Genomic DNA, 24045 nt, shown 5'->3' on the forward strand with positions numbered 1-24045 from the left:
AATAATCCCGTTATTAAAAAAAATAATTTTTTAATAATCCCGTGATGGAAAGAAACCGAGCGAAATATGGCAAAAAAATAATCAAAAATCTTAATTAAATGCTTGTGGCGAAAATCGGTGGTAAAAAATAAAAACAAACATTTATTTCATTGGAATTCGCAAATCGCCGTCGCACGCTCGTTGTCAAATGACAGGACATTCAAACCTTCGCCGCATCACGATGAAAAAACAACATCTTTTTTTGATCAAAACCGCCGTGCTGATTTTTGTGAACCGATTTTTAAATTAAGCCGCTACGCCCGAAATGAGAAAGTGTGTGTCGTGTGGAAAGAAACAACCGCCATTGCGAGAAAAATAGAGAGACAGTGAAGAAACAGATCTAACGCCCCGTCCGCGGTGCTGATCGCGCTCCTCATCCCGATTTGAAGAGGAGGATGGCCACCTGGCCCAGGTAGAAGTAGATGAAGTGCTTCGTCTCGTGGGTCACCTACACAAACCAAGAAAAACATTTGCAGATTAGTGGGAGAATTAAAAAAAAAACCCTACGTAAATTCTAAAGCGAGTAAAATTTCCGTATTATTTTTTAATATTTTTTTAAAAATCTACATTAATTAGTGTGCATGTTTTTCTGTATTTTCTCAACTTCTTAAAACAGTCAGAAATATTCGGAAATTAGAGGGAAAATTTATGAAAAAAAATACGTACCGACATTGTACAATGGACTGAAATTCATGGATTATTTTTAATATTATTTTAAGTCTACAATAATCTGTCAACATGTTTTCTTGTATTTCTCACCTACATCAAACACTCAAAAAATATTCTGCCAATTAACGAATAATTTCGGAAGGAAAATTATGACTGCAAAAAATTCGGCAATCAATTGCTTTAATAATCAATTTTGTAATTAAACACGTTATTTCCTTTCGGATTTTTTTTTCAGTATTTCGTTTCCATTAGCTACGGCTGGGCATTCAGAAAAGAAAATTAATGCACCACTCTCGATGATCTGAAATCTCGATTTTTAAAAGTGGATAAACAAGACAATAAAATTTTAATTACAGACCAATAAAAATGCAATTAAATTCCGACAGAGAAAAAAATGGGGCCACCGCGAACACTCCACTGTTACAGACAAGATCACCGTTCAAATTGCAAAATCATGACGAAAAATAAATCCCAACGAAAATGAGCAGCCGCTAGAATTGTGTGAAAGTTTGATGCTCAAAAATAAATTAAAAATAAACACAAAAGTCAGAAAAAAGCGATAAATATTCAATTTCTAATTTCCAGCTCACAAATTTCCCGAATAAAAACTGGATAAAAATTCCAGTTACCGGGAAAATACTAGGAGACATTTTTGAAAAAATTCACGGATGAATTTGCAATAACAAAAATTTAAATAAGATCAATAAATCAAAAATGGATGAAAAAAAAACCAGAAATAAGCGATAAATCATAAATATTCAATTTTTAATTTCCGGATCACAAATTTCCTGAATAAAAATTGTGTAAAAATTCCTGGTACCGAGAAAATACTGCCAGAATTTTTAAAAAAAATTCCAGGATGAGTGTCAGACTTACATAGCTGCCGAAATTGCGGCCGACGATGCAGTGCCATGTGGGATTGTACTTCTTGTCGAACTCCTTCTTGATGAAGGCCGCAATGTCCTTCTCGATGTTGTACTTCTCCAGGGCCTGCGTGGCAATGTCCACGGCATCCTGCTGCATCTCCTCCGACATGTCGGCGTTCTTGATCACGGCCTTGCGCTCCGACATTCTTCTGCACACACCAACGCGTCAGTTCAACGCCTTTCTGACGCAGCACAAACACGTTCAAGCACGCTTTACCGTTCTGAACTGGGAACTGCGGATTAACGAGAAGGAAACACGTGGAGAAGGGGGCGGAGAGGTAGCGGGAGAAACGGAATGTGCGACGGATGAGAATTGGAGGAAAGGGATCGGAGAATTTTTGGCAGTGTGGAAAATGACTGGGTTTCCCGAAGAGAGCAGATTGCGGATGCTGGAATAGTGTGCAAATTGAAATGACGCGCTGGAAAAGCGCGTAGCTATGGTGCTGCCGTATGGCTGCGATGGGAGTGCCAATTCCACCCTACCAATTCCATTGGCGTTAATTTTACGTTGCACCAGCCCAAATGAACTGCAATTTTGCAAACAAGCGCTTTTGGGGATTTTCCTGCTGTCTTCTGATTTTGTTGCAACATCGGAGTATTTTTTTAAATAAAATTTGATATTTCGTGCTTTCTTCTTCAAAAATTTCTGTTTTTGAACGGCACGCGAAACCAGTAAAATATACTTCCGAAAACGAACGCAGTTAAACGTGGCTGAGATCGGTGGTTTCTCTGTGATGAGAACGGCATACGCGACTAACGGTACAGGGATCTCACCACTTGCGCTGTCATTTTATCAGGCATACTTCGAGAAAATTCCACTGTATTGAAAAGAGGTCTACCACTGAAAATTCCGATCGGATCTTCCAACGTCTGCGCTCCGCCCTTCGCGGCCGTGTTTTGCCACAGAAGCCATTGGCTGCGTGATTTGGCCAGCCGTCATTCGTTAGCGGAAACGGCGGCCCGTTGCTACGCATTTGAATTTTTATTCCGGTGAAAATCAATTAAAAATTGATAACTGATAACGCTGCGCCCAGCGGCAAACGACCGGAAAGTATATCGTATTGCATTGATTAATTCCCAGAAATCGTGAAGAAAATCTGCAGTGTTCAGGGAAACTGAGGGAATACTGCCGCATCCGCCTGAACTTTGGAGCAATTAGCTAGAATTAATTTCAAAAATTAATCGTAAAAGAAAGCCTGAACCATTCGTATAAAACCCTAAATCAGCGAGAAAAAATACCGGTGTTAAAAATAAGTCATAATGTTTGCAAAAAATTATGCCGGATGATTACGATGCAATTAGATAAAATAAAATATTATGTAAATGAATTAATAATTGTCAATTAGTAAATTAAAATTTTTTAATTTAATATTATAATTTAAAATGTAATTAAATTTAGTAAACCAATAATTTAATTTATTTCGTTTTTTTAATTTAATATTATAATTTAAAAGGTAATTAAATTTAATAAATCAATAATTTAATTCATTTAGTTTTTTTAATTTAATACAGTATTATATTCTTTTTCATTTATTTTTTTTTAAATAAATAGTATAATTTAATTTTTTTACTACTATCTAATTTTTCAAAGTACAGCAATTTCTAAGGATTTGTTTGATTTAATAAATTCCCCTAAATTATTTCGCGATTATTTAACTCGGATTTACGAGTAATTTTTACCAACGACGCCGCATTTGATTGTGTTACTTTTAATAATCATAATAACAAAAATGGATACAAGCTTTGTGTGTTGTGTTTGAAAACAGGAATCACGCATCACAGGCCGGCCAACATGTGTCAAATCAACTGAGAAGCACGACGAATCAAATCAAAAAAGAGAGAAGAAAATAAACAAAAAAAAATCAATCACCGATCACAAACCCAACATAAAATCTCCCCCGTTCACGCCCCGTGTTGCGCCACATATAAAGCACTTTTATATAATTATGGTCCAGAAAACTCTCCACAAAAACACACAATACAAACACCAAACCATCCTGTATAAAACTGTGCCGCGTCCATAAATTGTCTGTCCACAAAAATCCATAAATAAATGTCCGAATGATTTTTCCCATTTTGGCACAAATAGCTGCGGTGGCGGCGACCGCCCGCGGAGTGCGTGGAATAATTCTACTGAATGCTGCAGGATTTTTTGTCCTCCGCCTCGGACAGGGTGGAGTGCGAGGTGACACTGCCGGTGTCGGGTTTCCCGGGGGTGGCGGAGGGCAGGTGACCGCCGCCCCGGGGGGCGGGGGTGTCGGGCCCGTCCAGCTGGTCCAGGCCCGTCGCGCTGCCGTTGCTGAACAGGCTGTCGTCTTTTTCGGCTTCGCGCGGCACGTACGCGGCGTAGTCGAGACCGCGACGCTCGTAGAACAGCATGTACGCCGTCGACGTATCCAGCTGCTCCACCGGCACTTCCTACATTGCATTTACATATTACTTTTGCTACGAAAAAAATCACAAATAAATCAAGTAAAATTTTAAAGAATAAATTCAAATTAAATCGGGAATACAAATTTTTACAAATTCGGAAATAAATTGGAAATTAAAGCTTAATTCCCAGTAAATATTTTCCCGTGTCCAGCTGTTCCACCGGCACTTCCTACATCCAATTTTCGACATTAACGTAAATTTAAATTTCAGATTTAAAAAAAATTTTTGTTTTAAAAAAAAATTTATCATTTTTGTCTTCCCCCAGCTGCTCCACCGGCACTTCCCACATAGCAGTTTACCGATTTAAATTGTCTAGGAATACTAGTAATATTTTTCTAAAAACGGGAATATACTTCATCTTTATCTTTTTCTATCGGGTGGTCGACTAACACTTCAAATAATTCATTTTAACATTAATTTTCCGCCAAATCTTGAAGACAAATACAAAACACTGAACATAGTAAAATTTACGAAGATTAAAAACTGCGACATGAACCAGAAATTACACACAGGAATACAGAAAAATCTGTAAATGTCGTAGTTCAAGGGCTTGCACGACTAGTGAGTCATCACAGTAAGTGTGAAAAAAAACATTAAAAGAATCTGTGAAGAAAATTGCGATTTTGATTAAAATTCTATTTTTGCTTTCCAAATTTTTGCTTAAAAAAATCTGATCGGTTTGTGAATGCCGCTACAGATGCAACACACAACACGGAACGCACACAAAACATACGATATTTGGCACACTAGCAACTACATAAAATCAACAGGCACCTATTTATCGCCTAATTAAATTAGCAAATAAATTCAGCAATATTCCACGGCACTGATTTATAATTTTTTAAACAGTTTGTTTTATTTTCCATTTTTCGGTTTTATTATATTTTTTCTGTTGATTCCACTTTTTTTATTTATCTTTAATTATTAATTTATTTTCAGTTTATTCCTCTCTGGATTTTTTAATTACTCTTCGCTCGCTGTAGATTTCTATTTTATTTTATGTTCCAGCAGGAGCAAACTTTTTGAGAGGAAATAAAGTTAACTTCATTAATAATCGGAGAAAAAATTGTATGGACTCGGAAAAAGGCAGGCTATTAAACTGGCCAAGTAGATAACGACGACAGAGAGGAAAATAAATTTTTAATTAGAAATACGACAAAAATTGAATGATAAATGCGTACCTTGCAGCTGCTGTCGTTGAAGAGGTACCACTTCCCGTTGGGATTCCGACAGTAGGCCACGTAGTGCCCGGTGGCTAATAATCCGCTATGGCTCTGCAACGTATACGGAATCTTAATTACAACAAAAAAAAAAAGAGAAAAACACAGTCGATACTTTCAATAAAAATTCCCTAGGACGAGTATAAATAATTAAAAAAAAGTAAAATAAAGCAGAAAGAAGCTAAATACATTATTAATCTTGGCAATTTGGTCACAATAAATAGGTGACTTTAAAAAAAGGAAAAAAAATTAACGATTATTTCAAGAAAATATTCCTTAGCACGTGCACGAAATAATTCAACAAACAAATTAGATAATACAGTAGGAAAAACAATTACTAAATTTATCGCACTGAATGACTGGCAATTTACTGCTTACACAACAGAAAAACACAAGTTTAAATATAATATTCACTAAAACATGTTTACCAGTATTATACAATATTATTGCGATAATTTTATCGAAGTAAATCAGTGCTTAGTGCTTACACAAATAAAAAAGCGCAGTGCAGAAAACAGTCAGCAGTACGTGCGCGAAATAACTAAACAAAGTTGTGAAATAATATTAATACGATATTTTTATCGCAGAAAAAAATACTTAAACAAAAAATACTTAAATAAAAATTATACCTAAATAAAACTATTAAAAGCAGATTACTTAAATAAAAATTTTATTAGCACGAGAAAAATAAAACAGAAGATAAAGGGGAAGAAAAGAATAAAAACGCGATAATTTTACCGTAATAAGTTGCCAACTTACACAGAAAGCATAGAGATCGTATTTCAAATCCTGCACATCCGTCCCCGGGAGCAGATGATGCTGGTGGATGTCCCGCAGGCCCTCCCGACTCCCGCCCGACACACTGGTCCACGTACTCTCCTCCCCGGTGTCGCCCTGCCCGGAATCACTGCTGGGCGCCGACACCGTCCCGGCCATCAACAACTCCGCCTCCAGCGCGCCGCCGGACACCCCCGAGGAGAAACTGGAGTCCCCATCGCCCTCCCCGTTCATCCCCGGGGCCGGCGGGGTGTCGGGGGTCCGCGGCGGCTTCGTCGGGGTGTCGGCCGCCTCGGGGTCCGGCTGCACCGGCGTCATGGGGGCGTCGGGGGCCGCCAGGTAGTTGGAGAGGTCCAGCTCCGTCAGCGGGAAGGTCACCACTTTGTGCGACTTCACCCAGTGCTCGCGCACCTTCTGGAAGCGCTTGAAATGCACCGCCTACAATTATTTCATCATTTCTTTCATTGAACTTTCTCTTGTATTTATTCACTATTTATTTCAATCTCGACAGCCAGAATGTGACCCGTTATAACTTATGACATTAAAAATTCCTTAATGACTGTACTTACGTTCGACTAGTAAAACGAAGAAACCAGATTTATTAGTACAGTAAAATTAACCAGTTGCAAAAGTGGATTTTACAAGGAAATAATGAATGCATATTATTTTAATTCTGTTTGGAGTTTGTTTGGTAAGCACAACTGAAACTCAATAAAAATGGCGTAAATAAATAAACTGAAATGGTAAAAAAATGGTGCAGTTAATTAAAATGTGAATTTAAAATCATTACAGGCTGGGTAAGAAAAAGGTCTCCTTAGAATGGTGAAATTAAAACATGCATAAGTACATGGATAATTATGGATGAAAACAGGCCGTCCTGTATGCAGCAAAACTTTGTAGTGGACTGGCTTTCACCCTTTGACTACCGTCGAAATGTAGCATACAGTAGTGATGATGTTATAATTTGTGTAATATGAATCATATTTTTTTTATTTTTACCTCGTAGTAAAAAATGCTGAGAAATAACCGAAGAAATAAAGAAAGAAAACAATTCTAAAAAATTATATTCTGTTTTACTTATTCCTGCATTCTATTTCGAATTTCGAGCTTTTCTTTTACGAAAACTTTTCCAACTCGACCTTAAAATTTTTTTTCTATTTTTCTCAATGGGAAAAATTTTCAAAAAATACCATTCAAAAATAACCGGGCCAAGAAAAGAAAAAGTGCAATTACAACAGCCACATAAATAGTCTAAGAAAACTGTGATATAAAATGTGGAATATGCTGGAAAATTGCTGTATAAATGTGGAAAATGATGTGGGCCACTGACCAGGACGGGCGGGAGCTTCCAGAGCTGCATGCGCTTGGAGGCCAGCTGGCGTTTGTGGCAGCTGCTGCAGTGGTAGAGGGCGTCCGCGCCCAGCTCCTCCTCGTGCGTGAAGGCCTTCAGACAGCTGTCCAGACTGATCGGCTCCGCCTGCTCGGCACGGGCCCGCTTCACGCTGTCGTCCTCCTCCACAATCTGCCAATCGTCCGCATTTATTTACAAAATCAAGTAGACAAATAAAAATAAAAGACGGAAAAGCAGACAAATAAATAACATTAATAATGCTTCCGAAAAAACTTGTATTTTTCCTCATTTTCAATCCATAATAATCCACGTTCAACTGAGAAAGAAATATTTTTTTGGTAATACTGACAGCTCTCGATACAACAAAAACCCGTGTATTAATTCTGACACGAATCAAACGATTCAACATTTCTATAATAAATAATTATTTTATATTAACTGAAATCTTAACGCGTGCAGAAATGTTTCCGCGCTAGCGGCTACTGTCTGTAAAAATTTCATTAGGGAGTACAGCCAAAATAATTAAAAAAAAAAATCAGTTAATTACATTTTACTAGAAATTAAATTTCTTAAAAAAGAGTAAAAAGCATACGAAGATTTGCAGGAAATTTCAAATTTAGTAATTTAAATGCATAATAATTGCTGATATATGAAATTTTAACAGAAAATAAATTTCTTAAAAAAGCGTAAAAAGCATTTAACGATTTCCAGGATATTTGGTAATTTAGCATAATATTTGGATATTTGGCATAATAATTACCGACATATTAAATTTAAACAGAACACAAAGTTCTTAAAAAAAGAGCGGAAGCATCCAACGATTTTATAGGAAATAGTGTAATTTAAATACAGGAAAATGACTGACATATTCGAGGCATTCCTGGTAGCGCAGATGGTAGAAGCGCGGCTCCCAGTCGATGACCAGGGTGCCGCTGACGAAGTGGAAGAGATCGTCGCTGACGGCCAGCGGACAGCCGCGACAGAACCGGTACCACGGACACACACCGCACCAGCAGCCGTCCTCGCGCACCACCTTCAGGACGAAGGAGTAATCCTGACACTGAGCATCACTATCAATACAACCACACAGTTCATGCCATTTTCATTTAATTTCTTCAATTTCATCATCACCGGCATCACAGAAACTAACACGAGAAATACCAATGTGTACGTTAGAGACGCCGTAGAAACACGTGGCGAATCGTAGTGAACTGGCCGTGTGTCTGCGTACCCGTAAAACACTTCATCATGCTTTCCAGCGTTTCAAATGTCTCTAGATGATTTCGGGAAAAAACTTTGGTTTTTACAAACATTTTACGGTTCTTTTTCGCATGATGATCGATCTGAATGACCGATCCACGAATCGAAAACCCGAAGGAAAAATTCGGAGAATTTAACTGAATTACAATTTAAAAAGGGTATTATTGGAAAAGTCAAATTAAGTTAAAGAGAAAAAACCTGGGCAAAAATTGTAATAAAAATTTATGAAATAATTAAAAACAATAATGTAACAGTATCATAATTAAAGACGTATTAAAATTTAATTTGAAAAATTAAAATCTGACCATTTTAATTAGTGCAGACCTGCAAAAGCGTGCATAAAAAAATATGTTAAAATTAAATTAAAAACTTCAATAAAAAATAGAAGAATTAAATCAAACTAGATGAAAATTCGGATTGAAATAAAAAATCATAAATAAAAAGGTTTTAATTAGAAAACTTACAATAATGAAGTAATAAAAAATTCTGATTAGAAAATATAAAAAAATATAAAAGGTTATTAAAAAAAAAACAACAAATTAGGATTAGAAAAGTATTTTAAACTGGAAGTGGGAGTATAAAAAAACTTCTTACAACTGCGAGCGGATACATGTCGATCAACCAAAACTAATTCCATAGTTCGTACAAAAAGAATTCATTACCATTCTTGAGCATGATTGCTGTCCTCGGTCTGCGCGGTATCCGGCCCGATGAAACGTTTAATCTGCATCCACACGTTCTCGTACAGCTCCCTCTGCGTCGTCCGCCCGCTGCACATGACGAACACCGGCAGCCCGAAGGTCCGGGGGACGGCTTTGGCCCAGGCCAGGTAGTAGCTGTCGTTGTGGATCATGCGCCGGTGCACCGCCACCACCCAGCGCTGCGCCCCGCCCCCGCCCTCGGCCGGCTCCCCGCCCGCGTGCGGCGGCAGCTGGTACATGAGGAGGCGGGTGTCGGGGCGCGGCAGGAAGCCCTGCACCTTGTCGGTGTCGTTGAAGTAGCGCCGCACCAGGCCCTGGTGGATCTCCACCGGGATGATGTCGGCCACGTGCAGACCGCTGACGCCGGCGAAGGCCGTGCGTAGCTGGCCGAAGGTGGATTCGGGGTCGATGCGCAGGCCGTATTTGATCGGGCCCTGGCCGTTGCATCTGTGAAATCCACCCAGAAATCATTTACAGGATGATAAACAATTTCCAGGTATTTATTTCAATATTAGAGAAATTCTCGAATTTTTTAAATAATAATTTTTGCGAAAATAAATTCGATCTGGGTCGATGCGCAGGGCATATTGGATCGGGTGCTGGCCGTTGCATCTGCGCAAATTCACCGGAAATAAAGTCACAGAATAATGCATGATTTTCGAGAATTTTTCTTCAATATTAAAAATTTCGAGGATATTTATGAAATAATAATTTTATCGAAAATAAATCTGATTTGGGTCGATGCGCTGGTCGTACTCGATCGGGCCGTGGCCGTTGCATCAGCGCAAATTTACCGAAAATAAACTCACAGAATAATGTATGGATTTCTGGAACTTTTCTTCAGTAGTAAAATATTTTAGGGATTTTTTAAAATAATAATTTTATCGAAAATAAAATTCGATTCGGGGTCGAAGCGCTGCATCACACATAATTTGGAGAGAATGAAAAATGTTCCTAAAAAAACAACTATCGTAAAAAACAACATAACCACTCATCAAAAGCGGTATTACAGGAAACTTACACATATCACCCAAAAAATCAACAAACAAATTAATGATCATACGCAATTCGAGATACAGCATACAGCGGCAATCGTAGAGTACTGGCTCGTCATACCACCTTATTTCCATGTTAACCGATGTATTAGACAGTGAGCGAAAATCACAAAAAAAACCAAGTCCTAAATAATACAAAGTAGATTTTATTTTTCCCTTCCTTTAATTTTTTTCGATCCGTCAAAATTATGCTTACCAATGTTTTTCCCAAGCAGTATTTATTGAATGAAAATGTCCGAACAAATATTACTACATAGGAAATTCTGAGAATGTACTTTTGGAGAACGAGAACAAAATGTTTGAAAACAATAAAAAATTCAGAAAAATAGGAGATGCATTCGAAATCAAGGAAATAAGTTGTTTAAGAAACTGATGAGCTGTTGTGAAAATAAATGTCGTTGTACCTGGCCATGTAGACCTCCCAGAAGACCAGATTATCCAGCGGCAACGGCAGCGACAGCACGCTGAAGGGGTCGAAGCGGACGCTGGCCTTGGTGCAGGTCAGGCACTTGACGCGCGATTTGAGCAGGCCGTGGAACAAGTCGATGATGATGCTCTGGTTTCGGCGCAGATGATTCTCCCAGGCCTCGGCCGCCACCACCTCGTCCTGCCGGCCCTCCGAGTCGTTCAGCTCCACGTACGGCTTCTCCTGCACACGGTTCAGGTCTTCGTGCAGCCCGTCCAACAGGAACGCCAGCAACTCCTGTGCATCAAAACCAAGAAAAATATCAACATTAAATCGAATACAAATCAACATTAATTCAGATTCGTAACTACTGAAACTCAATTCGCCGGTCAGAATTTATTTTCTGAATTTAATGTGCACAATGGCTGTAATCTCAAAAAATATTCCGCTGTAACACGAAGAGATCCGGAAAGTCAACAACGTAATTTCATAAATAATTAAATTTTAATTTCAATAAAAACCCCATTAATATAAATCCACATAAATTTTATTACTATGATTAGTGTTTTTCAGTCACAATGTATTTGAGTTATTATTTATCTTAATTTTTTAATAGATGTAGGGTGAACTTTTGAATTTATGTACCGTAGAAAATGGTTTCTAATTTGAGCATTTTTTGCTGCAACCCCACAGACCCGGAGGAATTAATAAATATCAAATGATAGGTATCCAAATCGCAACACCGTTACCAAAACACACGGAATTCTATGCAAGTACCAACAGATAGCAAATTTCGTAGTGAACTGGCTTTCGTGTATCTGGGCTTCATGGCGAATAGTTATGGCGCGATAATAATGTTTCATAATATCACTGGAAACGGGTCAAATACAGAAATACTCATTATAAATTTCAAACATTTTTTAACGCTCCAATGGAAACCATTTCTAAGTAGTGCTACGCGGATGCGTCTTCAGTTGGTTTGTGCAATTTTTCTGAATTTTTGTTTAAAAGAAAAAAAATGCCACAAAATGCACACGGCGAATTCTTTAGCTATCAGAGTTTTTAGTAGCATTAACATTATTTTTCAAAGCCTTTTTAACACGGGAAAGAATTATCTCATAGCCATACAAACGCACCATCGAATTCTTTAGTTAGAGATTTTTCTTGGATTTATTTTCTGCGATTTTTCAAAGATTTTTCGACACAGGAAAAAACAAAAATATTAAGTAGCAGCAAAACACATCGGCGAATTCTTGAATTACCAGAGATTTGTTGCGAATTTATTTTGTTAAAAATTCTAAAATTTTTTTAACACGAGAAGAAACACTTCACACATACAGAATTACAGCCATTTCACCTGCGAATGATGCTGCTGGTTTTACAGGGAAGAATAAAATTTAACAGCAACAAAACACACCGGAGAATTTTTAATTATTAGAGATTTATTGGGAAATTTATTTTGTAAAAATTTTTAAACAGAAAACCAACATTTCATACCCACAAAATACAGCCACCTCTCACCTGCGAATCATGCTGCTGGTATCCGTTGAAGGAGGGCTTGTGTTTGCCGATGGACATGCGGAGTTTATGCGGCGCCACCGTCCGCAACTTCCCATTCCACAACTGCCCGATCAGCTCCGCGTAGCGCTCCGCAATGACCCCGCCGTAGCCTATGGGATTGCGGCGGTTCAGTTCGCGGGCGTGGTATCCCTGGCGGAAGTAGTAAGTCAGCGGCTGGCTGTGGCTGATGCACTGCAGCGCCGCGTTCATGAAGCACGTGTTGCCCAGATTGTTCAGGCCGCAGCAGCCCTCCTCGTAGCCCCCCTCCACCCGGCTGATGGAGCCCGCCCGCGCGATCGGCGTGCGTCGGGCCTCGCGCAGGAACGTCATCTCCTCCGGCCAGGTTAAATCCTTATTCCGCGTCTAATAACGGATTTTATTTTAAATTCAGCAACTTAATTAAACCATTTAATTTTGTTTTATTTTTTAAATTAGTAAGCTGCATATTTTATTTCAGTTTTTTGTTTTATTTAGTCGACGGGCAAATGTTGTCAATTCTTGTATTATAAGCTTCAATAATTTTTTTTTCAAAATCACAATTTTCAGCATTAAACGACAAGGGCAAACTCTAATGCCCGTCAATAAATTCAACAAAAAAGAGTATTCGAAAAGCGATTCTCTGACTGTAATATTTCTGTAACAGGCTCAAGACTACTAGACTAAAACTTTGCTCACTAATGACTAAAGCCATTTATCTACGGTTATTCCACGCACTGGTAACAGCAAGCCTAGAACTTACGAGTAAACCTAAATCATTCTGCACCGGCGTCTCGAAATAGAACTCTGTCGTCTACGCCAGTGAAGGAATACTTCAATATAAACTAGACTATTTACTGTTGAAAAATGAGTTTTCAAAAATTCCAACAAACTTATTAGTTCAAACTTATACATCAACTAAAAGTCCTAAATCACCTAAATATATTACGGTACCTAAATATTTAAATACACGTCCAAGTAATAAACTGGATTATTGTTTTTCGTTTTTTAATGTGTCAAACCGTGGGAAAATAATTTCCAGAAAAGAAAACAAAAACTAAAAAATATTCTTAAATACTTCTACCGATAATTCATTGCACGACTCGCAAGCACAGCTTAATATGATCCGAGCCGTTTAACTACGATGACATCACTCATGTTTTTAAAACAACAAAAAAGCAATAAACGTAAACTTCTAACAAAGTTCCCCAATAAAATAAGCAAAAGAATCCTAAGGAAAAAAATATAAAAATGAAATACAGTATTTAAGAAATTCCCAGTGAATGTTCAATTCAAAAGAACGACATAAAGTAAGATAAATTTCCCAATAATATAAACAGAACTTGAGAAAAAAAAATGAAACAAATATTCTATAATTTCATAATTTTCTGAATTTAAATTCGTAAAATTCCTCTGGCCCGCACACGCCATCTACTGACCCACCTCCAGCAGGATCTGATCGCCGTCCTTCAGGTTGAGCAATCCCACCGTGACGCTCTCATCCTCCACCAGCAGCATGTCGTTCTCGTCGCGGTACAGCCACAGCCGCACGTCGTCCACGGGCAGCCGCAGCTTCCGGCACAGACACTCGTGCATCTCCGCAAAGCGGGCCATGGCGCTGAAGCAGACGGTGGCGAAGACCATCCGCTCCACCATCGTCCGCTGGCTGGCCCCGTTGTTGGCCACGTAGGCGAAGTGCGAGCCGGCCACGGCCGAGCCGTAGGGGTAGGAGTTGTACGGCCGGTTGATCTCCACGATCTTGTGCTTCAGCACTTTCAGGCACACCAGCAGCACGTCCACGTCCACCTCGCCGTCCTCGTACTGCACGCACTGCCGCGGGATTTCCGGTCCGCTCACCTACACGCGCAGCATGATTAAAATTGCCACCCAGTACATGTACATTTAACTACATTAACATAGCAAACGACTCATCTCCTGAAAAAAATATCTGAGCGGCATTATTAATTCAGATTTTTCGCATAAATAATTCAATCGAAAAAATACAGTTCTTTTAATTACACCACATTATTACTACACTTCAAGATTGCCGCCCAATAAATTTACCTTGGTTATTTATACACCAGCTGCCAGATAAATATTCGAACTGGATTATCAATTCAGATTTTCACGTAAACAGATAAATTAAAATATTATTTGTTTAATTACACCAAAATTATTACTTACTGTCGAATGTGAATATTAAGCTGAATATTATTCGCGTGGTTTTCATGTATTTTCACAAATTCGTTGGCAAACACAACTTTTTCCTCACACAGCAAAATTCAAAAAATTAATTTACTGATAATTTAGCACTTAAGTACTCCAGAATTGTCGGCAGAATGCATACTAAGACTCCTCAAGGTATCAGCGACCTAAAAGCCATTTTACTACGATGATATCATACACAAACGGGCGGTTATACACCAGCAATTATATTTTAACTCAATTCCTAAATTATTTCAAGAACTGTAAGGAAAACGGCGGAGATAATCGAGGCTGTCCATACCCATATTTTTCTCAAATACAATCAAATTAAAAATTCCTTCAACACCACCAAAGGGCCATTACAAAACATGGTAATAACCCGATCGTTATGCCATAAATATCGGCACCAAAAACCAACTGAAAAAATTACGAAAATCAACCAACTGTTTCGCGCCATAAATCTGCGTAAGAAAATCACGAAAATATTGTTCCTGCAACGTGCAATGATAGCCAACGGACTACGTCATAAACTGCAAACGCTTGGCTTTATTTGGAATTAATCTGAGCACATCAAACTCACCGTGTACCAGAGACTGAGCACCTTCCACACGGCCTCACACACCAGGATGTAGTCCTCGTTCTCCCGCAGCGGCCCGCCGTCGGAGCGCTTCTTCAGCACGCCGCCCTCGTCCGTCAGGCTCTTGTACTTGCTCTCGGCCACGAGCAGCGACTGCGTGTTGATGGAGCCGGGATGGCGGGCCTGCACCGACATGGTGCTGGAGGAGCGCGACAGCGTCGGCGTTCCGGCCCGCGAACCCTGCCGCGACGGCAGCTTGGTCACTAGTTCCTGCAGCCTGCCGCCATCACATAGCGTTACAACCCCCAAACCCGCTAACGACCACAATAAGTTGCATAACCAACAAATACCAACCAAAACGAAGAGCAGTAATCAAACGAGTACGTATTTGTCACCATAAAAAGAATAAGTACAAATAAAATAAAGATATAATTATGTAAATATATAAACTAAGTACTGTACATGTATGTCATATATTTGTTTAAAAAACCGTTAATTCTGAGCAGCAAAAAGCATGCGCAACCAAATATTCAATCCGTGGAATATGTTGGCAAAATAAAAAAATTTCAGATATATAATTCTCCAAAATTACAACCATTTAAACGATAATATACCGAAAGAATCAAGCAATGTAGCTCTCGAACACCAGCTTAAATGCCAATTGACTACGATAACCATACTTTTCTTAAAATTAACCAGTCATCCAATTCGATAATAAAAGCTTATCAGGTATGCGCAAAAATTATTAACGATCAAAAATGACATACTGTCCGGTTGTTCAAATTCAAAAAGCTATTCTGAAAACCAGCGCATCCCTGATGCGACGAGTAAAGCCTAAAAACGTCGTTAAATTGCTAAACCACATAAATATTAAATCAAGAAAAAAGCACATATTTTTCAGACAGCTTTCCAATAAACTGACGATGAACGCACAGATGAATAAATCCATTTAATAGAGATGAATACAATTTCCTCAAAATAAGGAAAAAAAATTGAACAAACTGACGAATAAAAATACGAGAATAATCACCTGTCATTCAGACCGTTGGATTTCTTCCGACCGGGCAGTGTGTCAGTATCGGAAACATAATCACTGCCCGACATATCCTCGACGAAGCGTCGCCACGCCCGCCACCAGTCCATGGGCACGACGTAGTACACATCCCCGACGTTCTTCTGCCGCCGGCCATCCCGCTGCAGCCATTCAATCACACAGGCCAACTCTTCGTCCCGCGTCTGCGGTCGCAACCCGAGGACGATATGGCACACCTGCAAGAATGCTTTGTAATCAAATTCTGGTCTATGGGCTTTAGAATAATTTGAAATAGAAAATAAAAACATTTATTAACTATGAAAAATTCTTTGAGAAATTATTTCCAACGCTTCTTAGTAAAATTAACGGAAATAAAGAAAACCCGGCGATAGACAACTGATAAAATCTCACAAATTAACGGAATTATTTCGTATTTATTAAACGCCCCAAAGCAAATGAATGCCAATTTGAAAAAATTCATGAAAGGATCAGCAGTGGAGTTCCCAACTTATTTTTATTTCAAATCAAACGAGTGGAAAAAATGGAAAACATTTTAGTAAATAAAATCAAACGAAGAAATCATTATTTTTTTGAATAAAATAAATTCTGACTAAAATAACTACAAGTAAAAAGCGATAAAATACTCAAAATAAACGAAGAAAAATTTTCTTTTATTGATCATTAATCCAAAACCTATATGTAAAAATTGCCAAAAAATTTTGCGAGTTACAAATTCTCAAAGATTCCAATTTTTATTTTATTTCAAATAAACGATATATCACATCCAATATTCTAAAAAAACAGCTTAAAAGCTATTACATAATTTCAAGCCCAACCTGGAAGAGTATCCGCATAAACCGCGCCGTCATATTGGTCTTCAACGCCCACACCAAAAACCCATCCAACGTCAGCGCCCGCAGTCCGTTCTCCGCATAATGATCCAGGATATCCTCGGCCACATACTTCAGCTGCTCGCCGTCCGTCTTGCGCGGACTATCCTCATCCACGCCCATCAGCACCGACAGCATCTTGACGATCTCATCCAGGGACAACTGGCGTTTCCGGCGGATATCGAACACCTTGTAGCAGAACTTCTGCTGCTCGGCCGCCGGACCCCGGCAGCAGGCCGACACGCCGCAGACGATCTCCTTGAGGTCCAGATGGCCGTCGCCGTTCTCGTCGAAGGCCTGGAAGAGGTTGACGACGATGCCGCTGGATAGGGGCGGGCTGACCAGGCTGGCGAAGAGGGACACGTCGTAGCGGCCGTGGTTGGAGCGCAGGTTTCGGGTGGATTCGTAGAAGCGTTCTAGTTCGAAGATGTCTTTCTCTTCCAGGTGGGTGACGCCGGCGAGGGTCTGGTAGAAGGTGGGGATTTCGTTGTGGCCCGGTTCGGAGACCAGTTCCGGCTTGAAATCGTTCTCCAGCAGCCATTCTACAGAAATAGTTTAGCCAATATTATTAGTATTTATTACCGTTGTAAAAAATGATGTTAAATTTAAATTTCGAAGCCAACTTCAAGAAAGCCACGCAAGGGAAGATAAGAATTAAATTAATGAACGAAAATTGTGGTACCAGTGATTTTCTAAAAGACAAGTAAATAAGTGAGAAATCCAGGAAAATAAATCATTCATAAGACAACAGAGTAATAAATATGAAAATTAAATAAATAAAAATTTTTTGGTGTTATCACTAAACGTGAAAACATACCGGGAAAAAATCAGAAAATAAAACTTACATATATAAATTATAGAAGTACAGATACGCTCAACTAACTGGATAAAATTACAAAATAAATTTCAGAAAATCTTAAAACAATAGACTAATTATAATTAATTTTGAAATATTCGAGAACTTTTAGCGGAAGCAATTAACTTGCGCGCCTGAGACGACGCTTGAAAAACTGAACAGAAGACACAATTAAACTGAATAAAATTAATAAGAAAGATCAGAAAATCCACAGAGAAACTTTTGTTTTGGGACGAACAAACGGCCAATTCGTCACTAACTTGTAAGGGACATGCTGTTCCAGTACTGCGCAATCCACACCCGGAACTGCTCGGCGGTGATGGTGGAATGGGCGGCGAAGGCGTGGACCAGGTGCTCGGGAATGGTGCCGTCCTCCGAGGTCTTGATGATGGCGATGAGATCGCTGATGGGCATGGTCTGTGCGCCGCCGGCACACAGATGGAAGAGCAGGTGCAGCTTCTCCTCCTGCGTGCCGCACGACAACAGCACCAACCCCGCCACCAGCTCCTTCAGGGAGACGCCGCGCTGCGTGCCGCCGAAGGCGGCGTACATGGACTCGGCCAGGCGCAGCGGCACGGCGTCGCCCAGGACGCGCGTCAGGAAGATGTCCTTGGGCAGGTAATCCCCCACGGCATCCTTGCGGAAGGCCTTCTTCAGCCGGTGTAGATCGTTCTGATTGACTGCAACATATGTCTGCTAATCACCGGAAAATCTGCAACCCCGGGTTTTTCCGCAGTAATTTTTTCCGAATTATTTATTCCATTTTATTCATTCAAACTGGATTCTATTAGCTGCAGAAAAACGGTGTTAAATTTTCAATTTCCCCTTCTTTACAGGTAAGTACAAAAAAGTGCAAGTACTGCACATAATTAAAATTTGACGAACTCAGGAAACTCAAAGAAAATCCGTCTTTTAATTCCCAAAAAGTTCCTGAATTTGTATTCGTGCAAATCAGCAACATTTCGATAGCAGACATCATATTATTATTACTCAGTTTACTCGACAACAGTCAGTACATATAATAATGCGCCTGCGCGGGTTTACACTAATAAAAATTTCAAATTTTAAACATTGAAAAAACAGCCAAAATCATCTTATTATTATTTTTAATTTCATATATTTGTTTTAAATTTATTTGGCTTTTATTAATTCTGAAAAATCTCATTTTCGCATCTTCACTTGCTCAATCTGTTTTACAGGCAATTAAGTGATTAACAATAAAAAACCGCATAATATTAATCTGGACCTTATGTTACTACGTGAATGAAAATGGCAAAATGGGGCATGGACAATGCCACATTATCATTGGCGATAAAAGTCGTAGAACAGTGGCATCCCCCGCTCTTCCACACAGGCATAATAAAGGCCAAAACTAACCGTAAGTTTCGATAACTGCCATCGCAAACACATCCTGTCAGTTTATATATGCTTATTTTTAACGAAAGAAAATCAACAGTTTTCGCAGTAACCAACAAAGGAGTCTGCTAAAATTATTTTCCTATTTAAACGTGAAAATAAAGACAAAATATGCTAGATAGAATCATTTTGCCTGTTTTCTGCTCCATCAAGACTCCGATTTTCTGGCTGTTTTTTTATAAATGAATATTAATCGCGATAATTGCAGGTGTGCCACTTACTGCGCTTGACAGCATCATCGTAGCTCAGCACGGACTGGCGCGCGTCGCGTGAGCCCAGTTTTAAATTAAAATTCCAGAAACTCTTCCAGGCTGCCTGCTTCTTGCTGGTCGTGGGGCTCGCCGATGGATCCAACATCTACAACATTTTTTCCAAATTTTATCCCATTCAAAAGCGAAAAAATGTACACCACTCCGTCTACCAAAGAACCAGCAGAACGAGCAGGAAATTCGTCTGAAATTAAATTTAATTTCCCTCGCCCTGAACTGGGGGGGGGCGCCCCTGACTCCGGGGGAGGAAACGTCCATCCCGATACTTCACTTAAATTGCCCTTTGTTTTACCAGTTAACGGAAACACATTGAGGAAAAGTTATGCACGAACCTTTTTTCCAAGAGGCGATATCACATAATGAGGAAGATCATGCGTAGAATGATTGACAATCCGACGGTGATAATTACAACGTGTCGCAGCACGCGTAAATTACAACATCAGTACAGGAAACAGATGATCGACTCCGCGACTACCGTTCCGCAGATTAGCCGTCTCTCAAGATATCGTACTCGCAAAGCAGAAGGAGGTTAACAGAAAGAGGGAATTACGAGAATCGAAAGAAAATCATGATGGAAATTGGATAAATTCCGATTTTTGATTGCCTCCACAAACTTTTGGATTTTTTGAGTCATAATTTTCGTCAACGAGAGTTTTGTGTGTGTGTATCAAGGCAGAAAGATAAACTTCCGATGCACGTGCGTGCGCACCGGGCAGTCGATATGCCCGCTGCGCACCGGAAGTGCGCGCCCGGGCCTTCTTCTGTGCAGTCGAAAATCAGCTGCAGTCAGAAACCTCGCATTTTATTTTTCACGTTCGAACACGAAGAAATTCTAACAGAAACACAAGTCTGATCGTTTTGTTCCCGTTCTCCTGAAATTTTTCCTCATCCAGGAATTTTCAGTATTGTTAATCGGGGTATGTCGATGCCTTTTTCTGCTTTCTTCATGACGGTTAAGTTGCCGTAACGTTTACGTCGAACGGGAGAAATTTGGTTACTGCAGTCCAGAAAAATTCGGCGCCGTCACCTGAGTCTCTGTTCGATGCTTACTGAGTTACCATGTTATAACTGAGACGCGAATGCGAGCGCCGTATTTTTTTCGTTTTTGCGTTGTTTTTCTGATTGATGAATTTTCCCTCATCCGCAGTAGTTCCATCATGGAGCCACCACATTCCTCAGAATCTTGGGACGTTTCCGCGACGGAGCCCAGCCTCCCCCCGGCCGCCCCCAACGACCCCCCGCACCCCTACCTGCGCCGCGTCTACCACCCCACGGATCCCGCCCTCCAGGCTGAACTCCTAGCCATCTCGCAGCTGCCGCCCGTCCTGCAGACGGCCCGCGCCTTCTTGGCCACCTACTGCAGTCCGCCCTCGCTGCGCTTCTTCCTTCTGCGCCGTCTGCCGGTCATTCAGGGGGTGCCCATCAGCGACCGCCTGCTGACGGAGAACAATCCGGGCGGCGGCTTCCTGCCGGAGTATCCCGAGTTGTTCATCGTGGTGGATGAGCCCGAGAGTTTCCTGGTGGAGGAGATGGAGAAGTACCTGAGCGGACAGTCGCGGGTGGGCCTGGCCTTCGTCTGGTTGGATGTTAAGGGCGTCACACCGGTAAATACGAAGATTTCTTTGCAAAAACGGGGTATTTTCTGGTATTGATTTTTTTATCGATTTATTTCTGTCTTTTTCCTGTAATTATAATTTGGCTGTCTGTTTACTTTTTTCACAATTTTAATTTGTTTCTCTTATTTATTTCTCTTTCTTTCCTGTATTTAGCTGTCTGTTTAATTTATACCTGTTTAATTTATACCATTTTTTAATTTTGTATCTATTTATTTCTGTCTTTTTCCTGTCTGTTTAAGTTTAAGTAAGTACTTGTACACATTTTGTTAATTTTTATTTGTTTAATTTTTATTTGTTTCTGAGTTTAGTTAAACTGTGTTTTTTTTTTGTTTATCAAAACCAAATTTAATATCTTCGTTTTCTGGCTGTTGAAGTAATTAGTTATTTTCGTTTATTTTTTTTGCACTCGTAATTTGGTTTGTGAAATTCCTTACCGCTATTTAAATAATTATAATAATTTAAATAGGTTTATATTTGCTGTATTTTTAATGGCTCAAAACTTGTGGATTTCTATTTATTTGAAAAATTTCTGATTCGGATCTTCTGCAAATTGCAGTTAATTTCTCTGATGTTGAAATCGCGTATTTTTGTATAGGAATGTGTGTTCGCTCTGATAGGCAGAACCGGGTTTCATTTAAAGCCGGTTTACTACGGTTTCTTCTACATTGTGCTGATTTTTTCGGGTTGGACTACAGGTGTGCGCGATTGTGTCCAGCGAGAACTTGACGGTGGTGTTCGATGCGACGCGCTTATCGCTGACCCGCCTGCTGCTGTTTCTGCGCCAGCTCCTGCAGAATCCGGAGGTCGTCAAGGTGGTCAACGGTTGGCCGGCACAGCTGCGTGGTCTGGAGCATTTCTACACCGTCCGCCCGCGGAATGTCCACGATGTCAGCGTGGTGGAGGCCGCCTGGGACGGCGGGCAGCGGCGCGGCATGTACAGCATGACCGCCTTCCAGGCGCGCTACCGCAACGGCAGCCGGTGGTTTCAGCGCGGTGGCGAGCAGTTCTTCGCGGCGCCGCTGCAGCTGCAGGTGCCGGGAAAACGGGGTATCGCCGAGTGGAGCGAGGCCCAGTTTGAAGCCCTGTTAAAACAGGTAATTTGTGATTAATTTTAGATTATTAGTTGTAGCTTCTAAAAAGGTAATTGTGATTTTTCTTATTTTATTTGTTTAATTTTTTTTATTTTTTGGTTGCGAACTTCGTAATGTTTAGCTTTCTGTTTTCCACAACTATTAACACGCTTGGCATAAATCACTTAATTAATCATAATAAATAAAATACTTTTTGGATTTTATAAGTAACAATTAATGCGCGATTTTTAACAAATCAGGATTAAATTCAGCAAAAAATTACAGTTTATATATTCAACGATTATTTACGACTACATATCAGATATCTTCTATATTTATTTCCTAAGTAATAACACGTGATAATTTTAATGTTAAAATGAATAAAACATTATCAGTTGCATAACCTACAAAATGTAATATGAAATAGGGAACAATAATAATCGGGTATATTTTTTGAAAAAATATTAATATTTCGTAATTAATTGGAAACAATACTGTAACTCAAAACGGATGAAGATTTACCTGGTAACATGACCGAATTAAAATTAATCAAAGTATTTCCGTTTGCCGTAACTGCAATAATTTATTCGGCTTGATAATTTTATGTGGCCGGTCACATTTAACATTTGTTCTTGTGTTCGTGTTAGGTGATCTTTCTGCAGCTGGTGCGGAAACTGCAGATCCAGCGCAGCCTGACGAGAGCCATCCGCTGTATGGAGATCGCGCTGCGAGACGTATACAAATCGCGGGAGTGGGAGGTGGACACCGCGAAGGACGACTGGCAGGACGACCCGGAGAGCAACACGGTGCACGTCAGCAAGAACGACACCGCCGCCCTCCCGGCCATCTTCCTCAATAAGGACGCCGCCGAGTCCAGCAGCAGTGAACGGGACGCCGCTACGGACGACGATGATGCCGATGAACCGGAGTCGGAAAGCGAATTTTACTACTAACCGAGTACGTTGCGCATGTTGTGCTTCATGTCGTTAAATTAAATTCTCAATTATAGCTGATATCGTTTAATTTTTTTCTTTAGTATTTATTTCTTCTTCGCATGCTTTGTTTTTTTCCTGCGATATAAATTTCCAGATTTCCAGTTTTTCTTATTTAAAAATTATTTATTTGTTATTTATGATTTGATTGGCGCTTATTTATAAATTTGATTAAAATATTTATGACGCAGATGTTATTTGTTTACTGTTTATGAATTTTCAATTTCTGGATTTCGGTTATTTACCTTCGTTTCTTAAACAGCGATCTTCAGCGAATTTTTATATATTTGTATTTATTATTCTGAAATAATTATTGATTAATTACTAATAGATGAGTTATCTATGAATATTTATGACTTGTTTATGACTTCCGAAACTATTTCTTTCTCTCTCTCTCTGATTTCTTCCTTTCTTCTTTCGCAGATTCTTGCCTTCCTCTTGGTAAATGGATTCTCATTTATTTTCTAAAGCATTTACCTCATATTTTCTCTCATTTGTTTATGCATTTTCGACACGGTACGCATTGTGATTGATCTGCACTCAGAGAATAGAAATTACGTTTGATTGGAAAAGTGGTGCAGCGGCTTTTTGGATGATGGCGATGTCTTCTCTTCTGTCTTCTGCTCAGCTCTTAACTGTTCCGCGTCATCAGTCATTAATGACCGGCTAATTAAAAACAAGCCAGTTGCTGTGACACTTGTTGCTACTTATCCTGCTCTCGCGGTACATTGGAACATCCAATCTGCAG

At 39.7% G+C, this 24045-nt stretch overlaps 3 protein-coding genes across 6 annotated transcripts; 1 reads left to right on the forward strand and 2 right to left on the reverse strand.

The window, feature by feature from the left end:
• Positions 1-128: 128 nt before the first annotated feature.
• LOC129598032 (dynein light chain 2, cytoplasmic) lies at positions 129-2046 on the reverse strand. Its single transcript, XM_055495774.1, has 3 exons — positions 1852-2046; positions 1585-1783; positions 129-487 (listed from the first exon to the last, which is right to left on the reverse strand). Exons 2-3 carry the CDS (start codon positions 1777-1779, stop codon positions 413-415), a joined length of 270 nt encoding a protein of 89 aa, XP_055351749.1. The 5' UTR covers positions 1780-1783; positions 1852-2046; the 3' UTR covers positions 129-412.
• A 1287-nt stretch (positions 2047-3333) lies between these two features.
• LOC129598034 (ubiquitin carboxyl-terminal hydrolase 32-like) lies at positions 3334-20254 on the reverse strand. Of its 2 annotated transcripts, none has more exons than XM_055495776.1 (15): positions 19952-20254; positions 19572-19707; positions 18195-18614; positions 17025-17620; positions 16186-16424; positions 15159-15432; positions 13817-14230; positions 12359-12760; positions 10836-11134; positions 9338-9823; positions 8281-8485; positions 7395-7586; positions 6047-6502; positions 5249-5341; positions 3334-4052 (listed from the first exon to the last, which is right to left on the reverse strand). In XM_055495776.1, exons 2-15 carry the CDS (start codon positions 19705-19707, stop codon positions 3765-3767), a joined length of 4500 nt encoding a protein of 1499 aa, XP_055351751.1. In that variant the 5' UTR covers positions 19952-20254; the 3' UTR covers positions 3334-3764. The 2 variants fall into 2 exon arrangements, with proteins under 2 accessions (XP_055351751.1, XP_055351752.1); XM_055495777.1 differs by lacking the exon at positions 3334-4052 and adding an exon at positions 4071-4349 and having other exon boundaries at positions 5248-5341.
• Positions 20255-20414: 160 nt separating this feature from the next.
• LOC129598081 (uncharacterized) lies at positions 20415-23985 on the forward strand. 3 transcript variants are annotated; one of them, XM_055495828.1, is made up of 5 exons: positions 20415-20536; positions 20767-21223; positions 21931-22329; positions 22953-23262; positions 23721-23985. In XM_055495828.1, the coding sequence occupies exons 2-4, from the start codon at positions 20777-20779 to the stop codon at positions 23256-23258; spliced, it is 1152 nt and encodes a 383-aa protein (XP_055351803.1). In that variant the 5' UTR covers positions 20415-20536; positions 20767-20776; the 3' UTR covers positions 23259-23262; positions 23721-23985. The 3 variants fall into 3 exon arrangements, with proteins under 3 accessions (XP_055351803.1, XP_055351804.1, XP_055351802.1); XM_055495829.1 differs by having other exon boundaries at positions 20443-20536; positions 20770-21223; XM_055495827.1 differs by having other exon boundaries at positions 20451-21223.
• Positions 23986-24045: the final 60 nt, after the last annotated feature.

The sequence above is a fragment of the Paramacrobiotus metropolitanus genome, unplaced genomic scaffold, assembly GCF_019649055.1.
Source record: "Paramacrobiotus metropolitanus isolate TYO unplaced genomic scaffold, Prichtersi_v1.0 Parri_scaffold0000113, whole genome shotgun sequence".
In the NCBI taxonomy this organism is placed as follows: domain Eukaryota; kingdom Metazoa; phylum Tardigrada; class Eutardigrada; order Parachela; family Macrobiotidae; genus Paramacrobiotus; species Paramacrobiotus metropolitanus.

Coding starts and splice junctions, on each gene's coding strand:
- LOC129598032 (XM_055495774.1), bottom strand. CDS start 1,779: ATGTCGGAGCGCAAGGCCGTGATCAAGAACGCCGACATGTCGGAGGAG. Junction 488..1,584: donor GCCGCAATTTCGGCAGCTAT/GTAAGTCTGACA, acceptor TGGTTTGTGTAG/GTGACCCACGAGACGAAGCA.
- LOC129598034 (XM_055495776.1), bottom strand. CDS start 19,707: ATGTTGGATCCATCGGCGAGCCCCACGACCAGCAAGAAGCAGGCAGCC. Junction 7,587..8,280: donor ACCAGGAATGCCTCGAATAT/GTCAGTCATTTT, acceptor GACGATTGGCAG/ATTGTGGAGGAGGACGACAG. Junction 4,053..5,248: donor TCAACGACAGCAGCTGCAAG/GTACGCATTTAT, acceptor AATGCAATGTAG/GAAGTGCCGGTGGAGCAGCT.
- LOC129598081 (XM_055495827.1), top strand. CDS start 20,699: ATGCGAGCGCCGTATTTTTTTCGTTTTTGCGTTGTTTTTCTGATTGAT. Junction 21,224..21,930: donor ATGTTAAGGGCGTCACACCG/GTAAATACGAAG, acceptor GTTGGACTACAG/GTGTGCGCGATTGTGTCCAG. Junction 22,330..22,952: donor TTGAAGCCCTGTTAAAACAG/GTAATTTGTGAT, acceptor TGTTCGTGTTAG/GTGATCTTTCTGCAGCTGGT.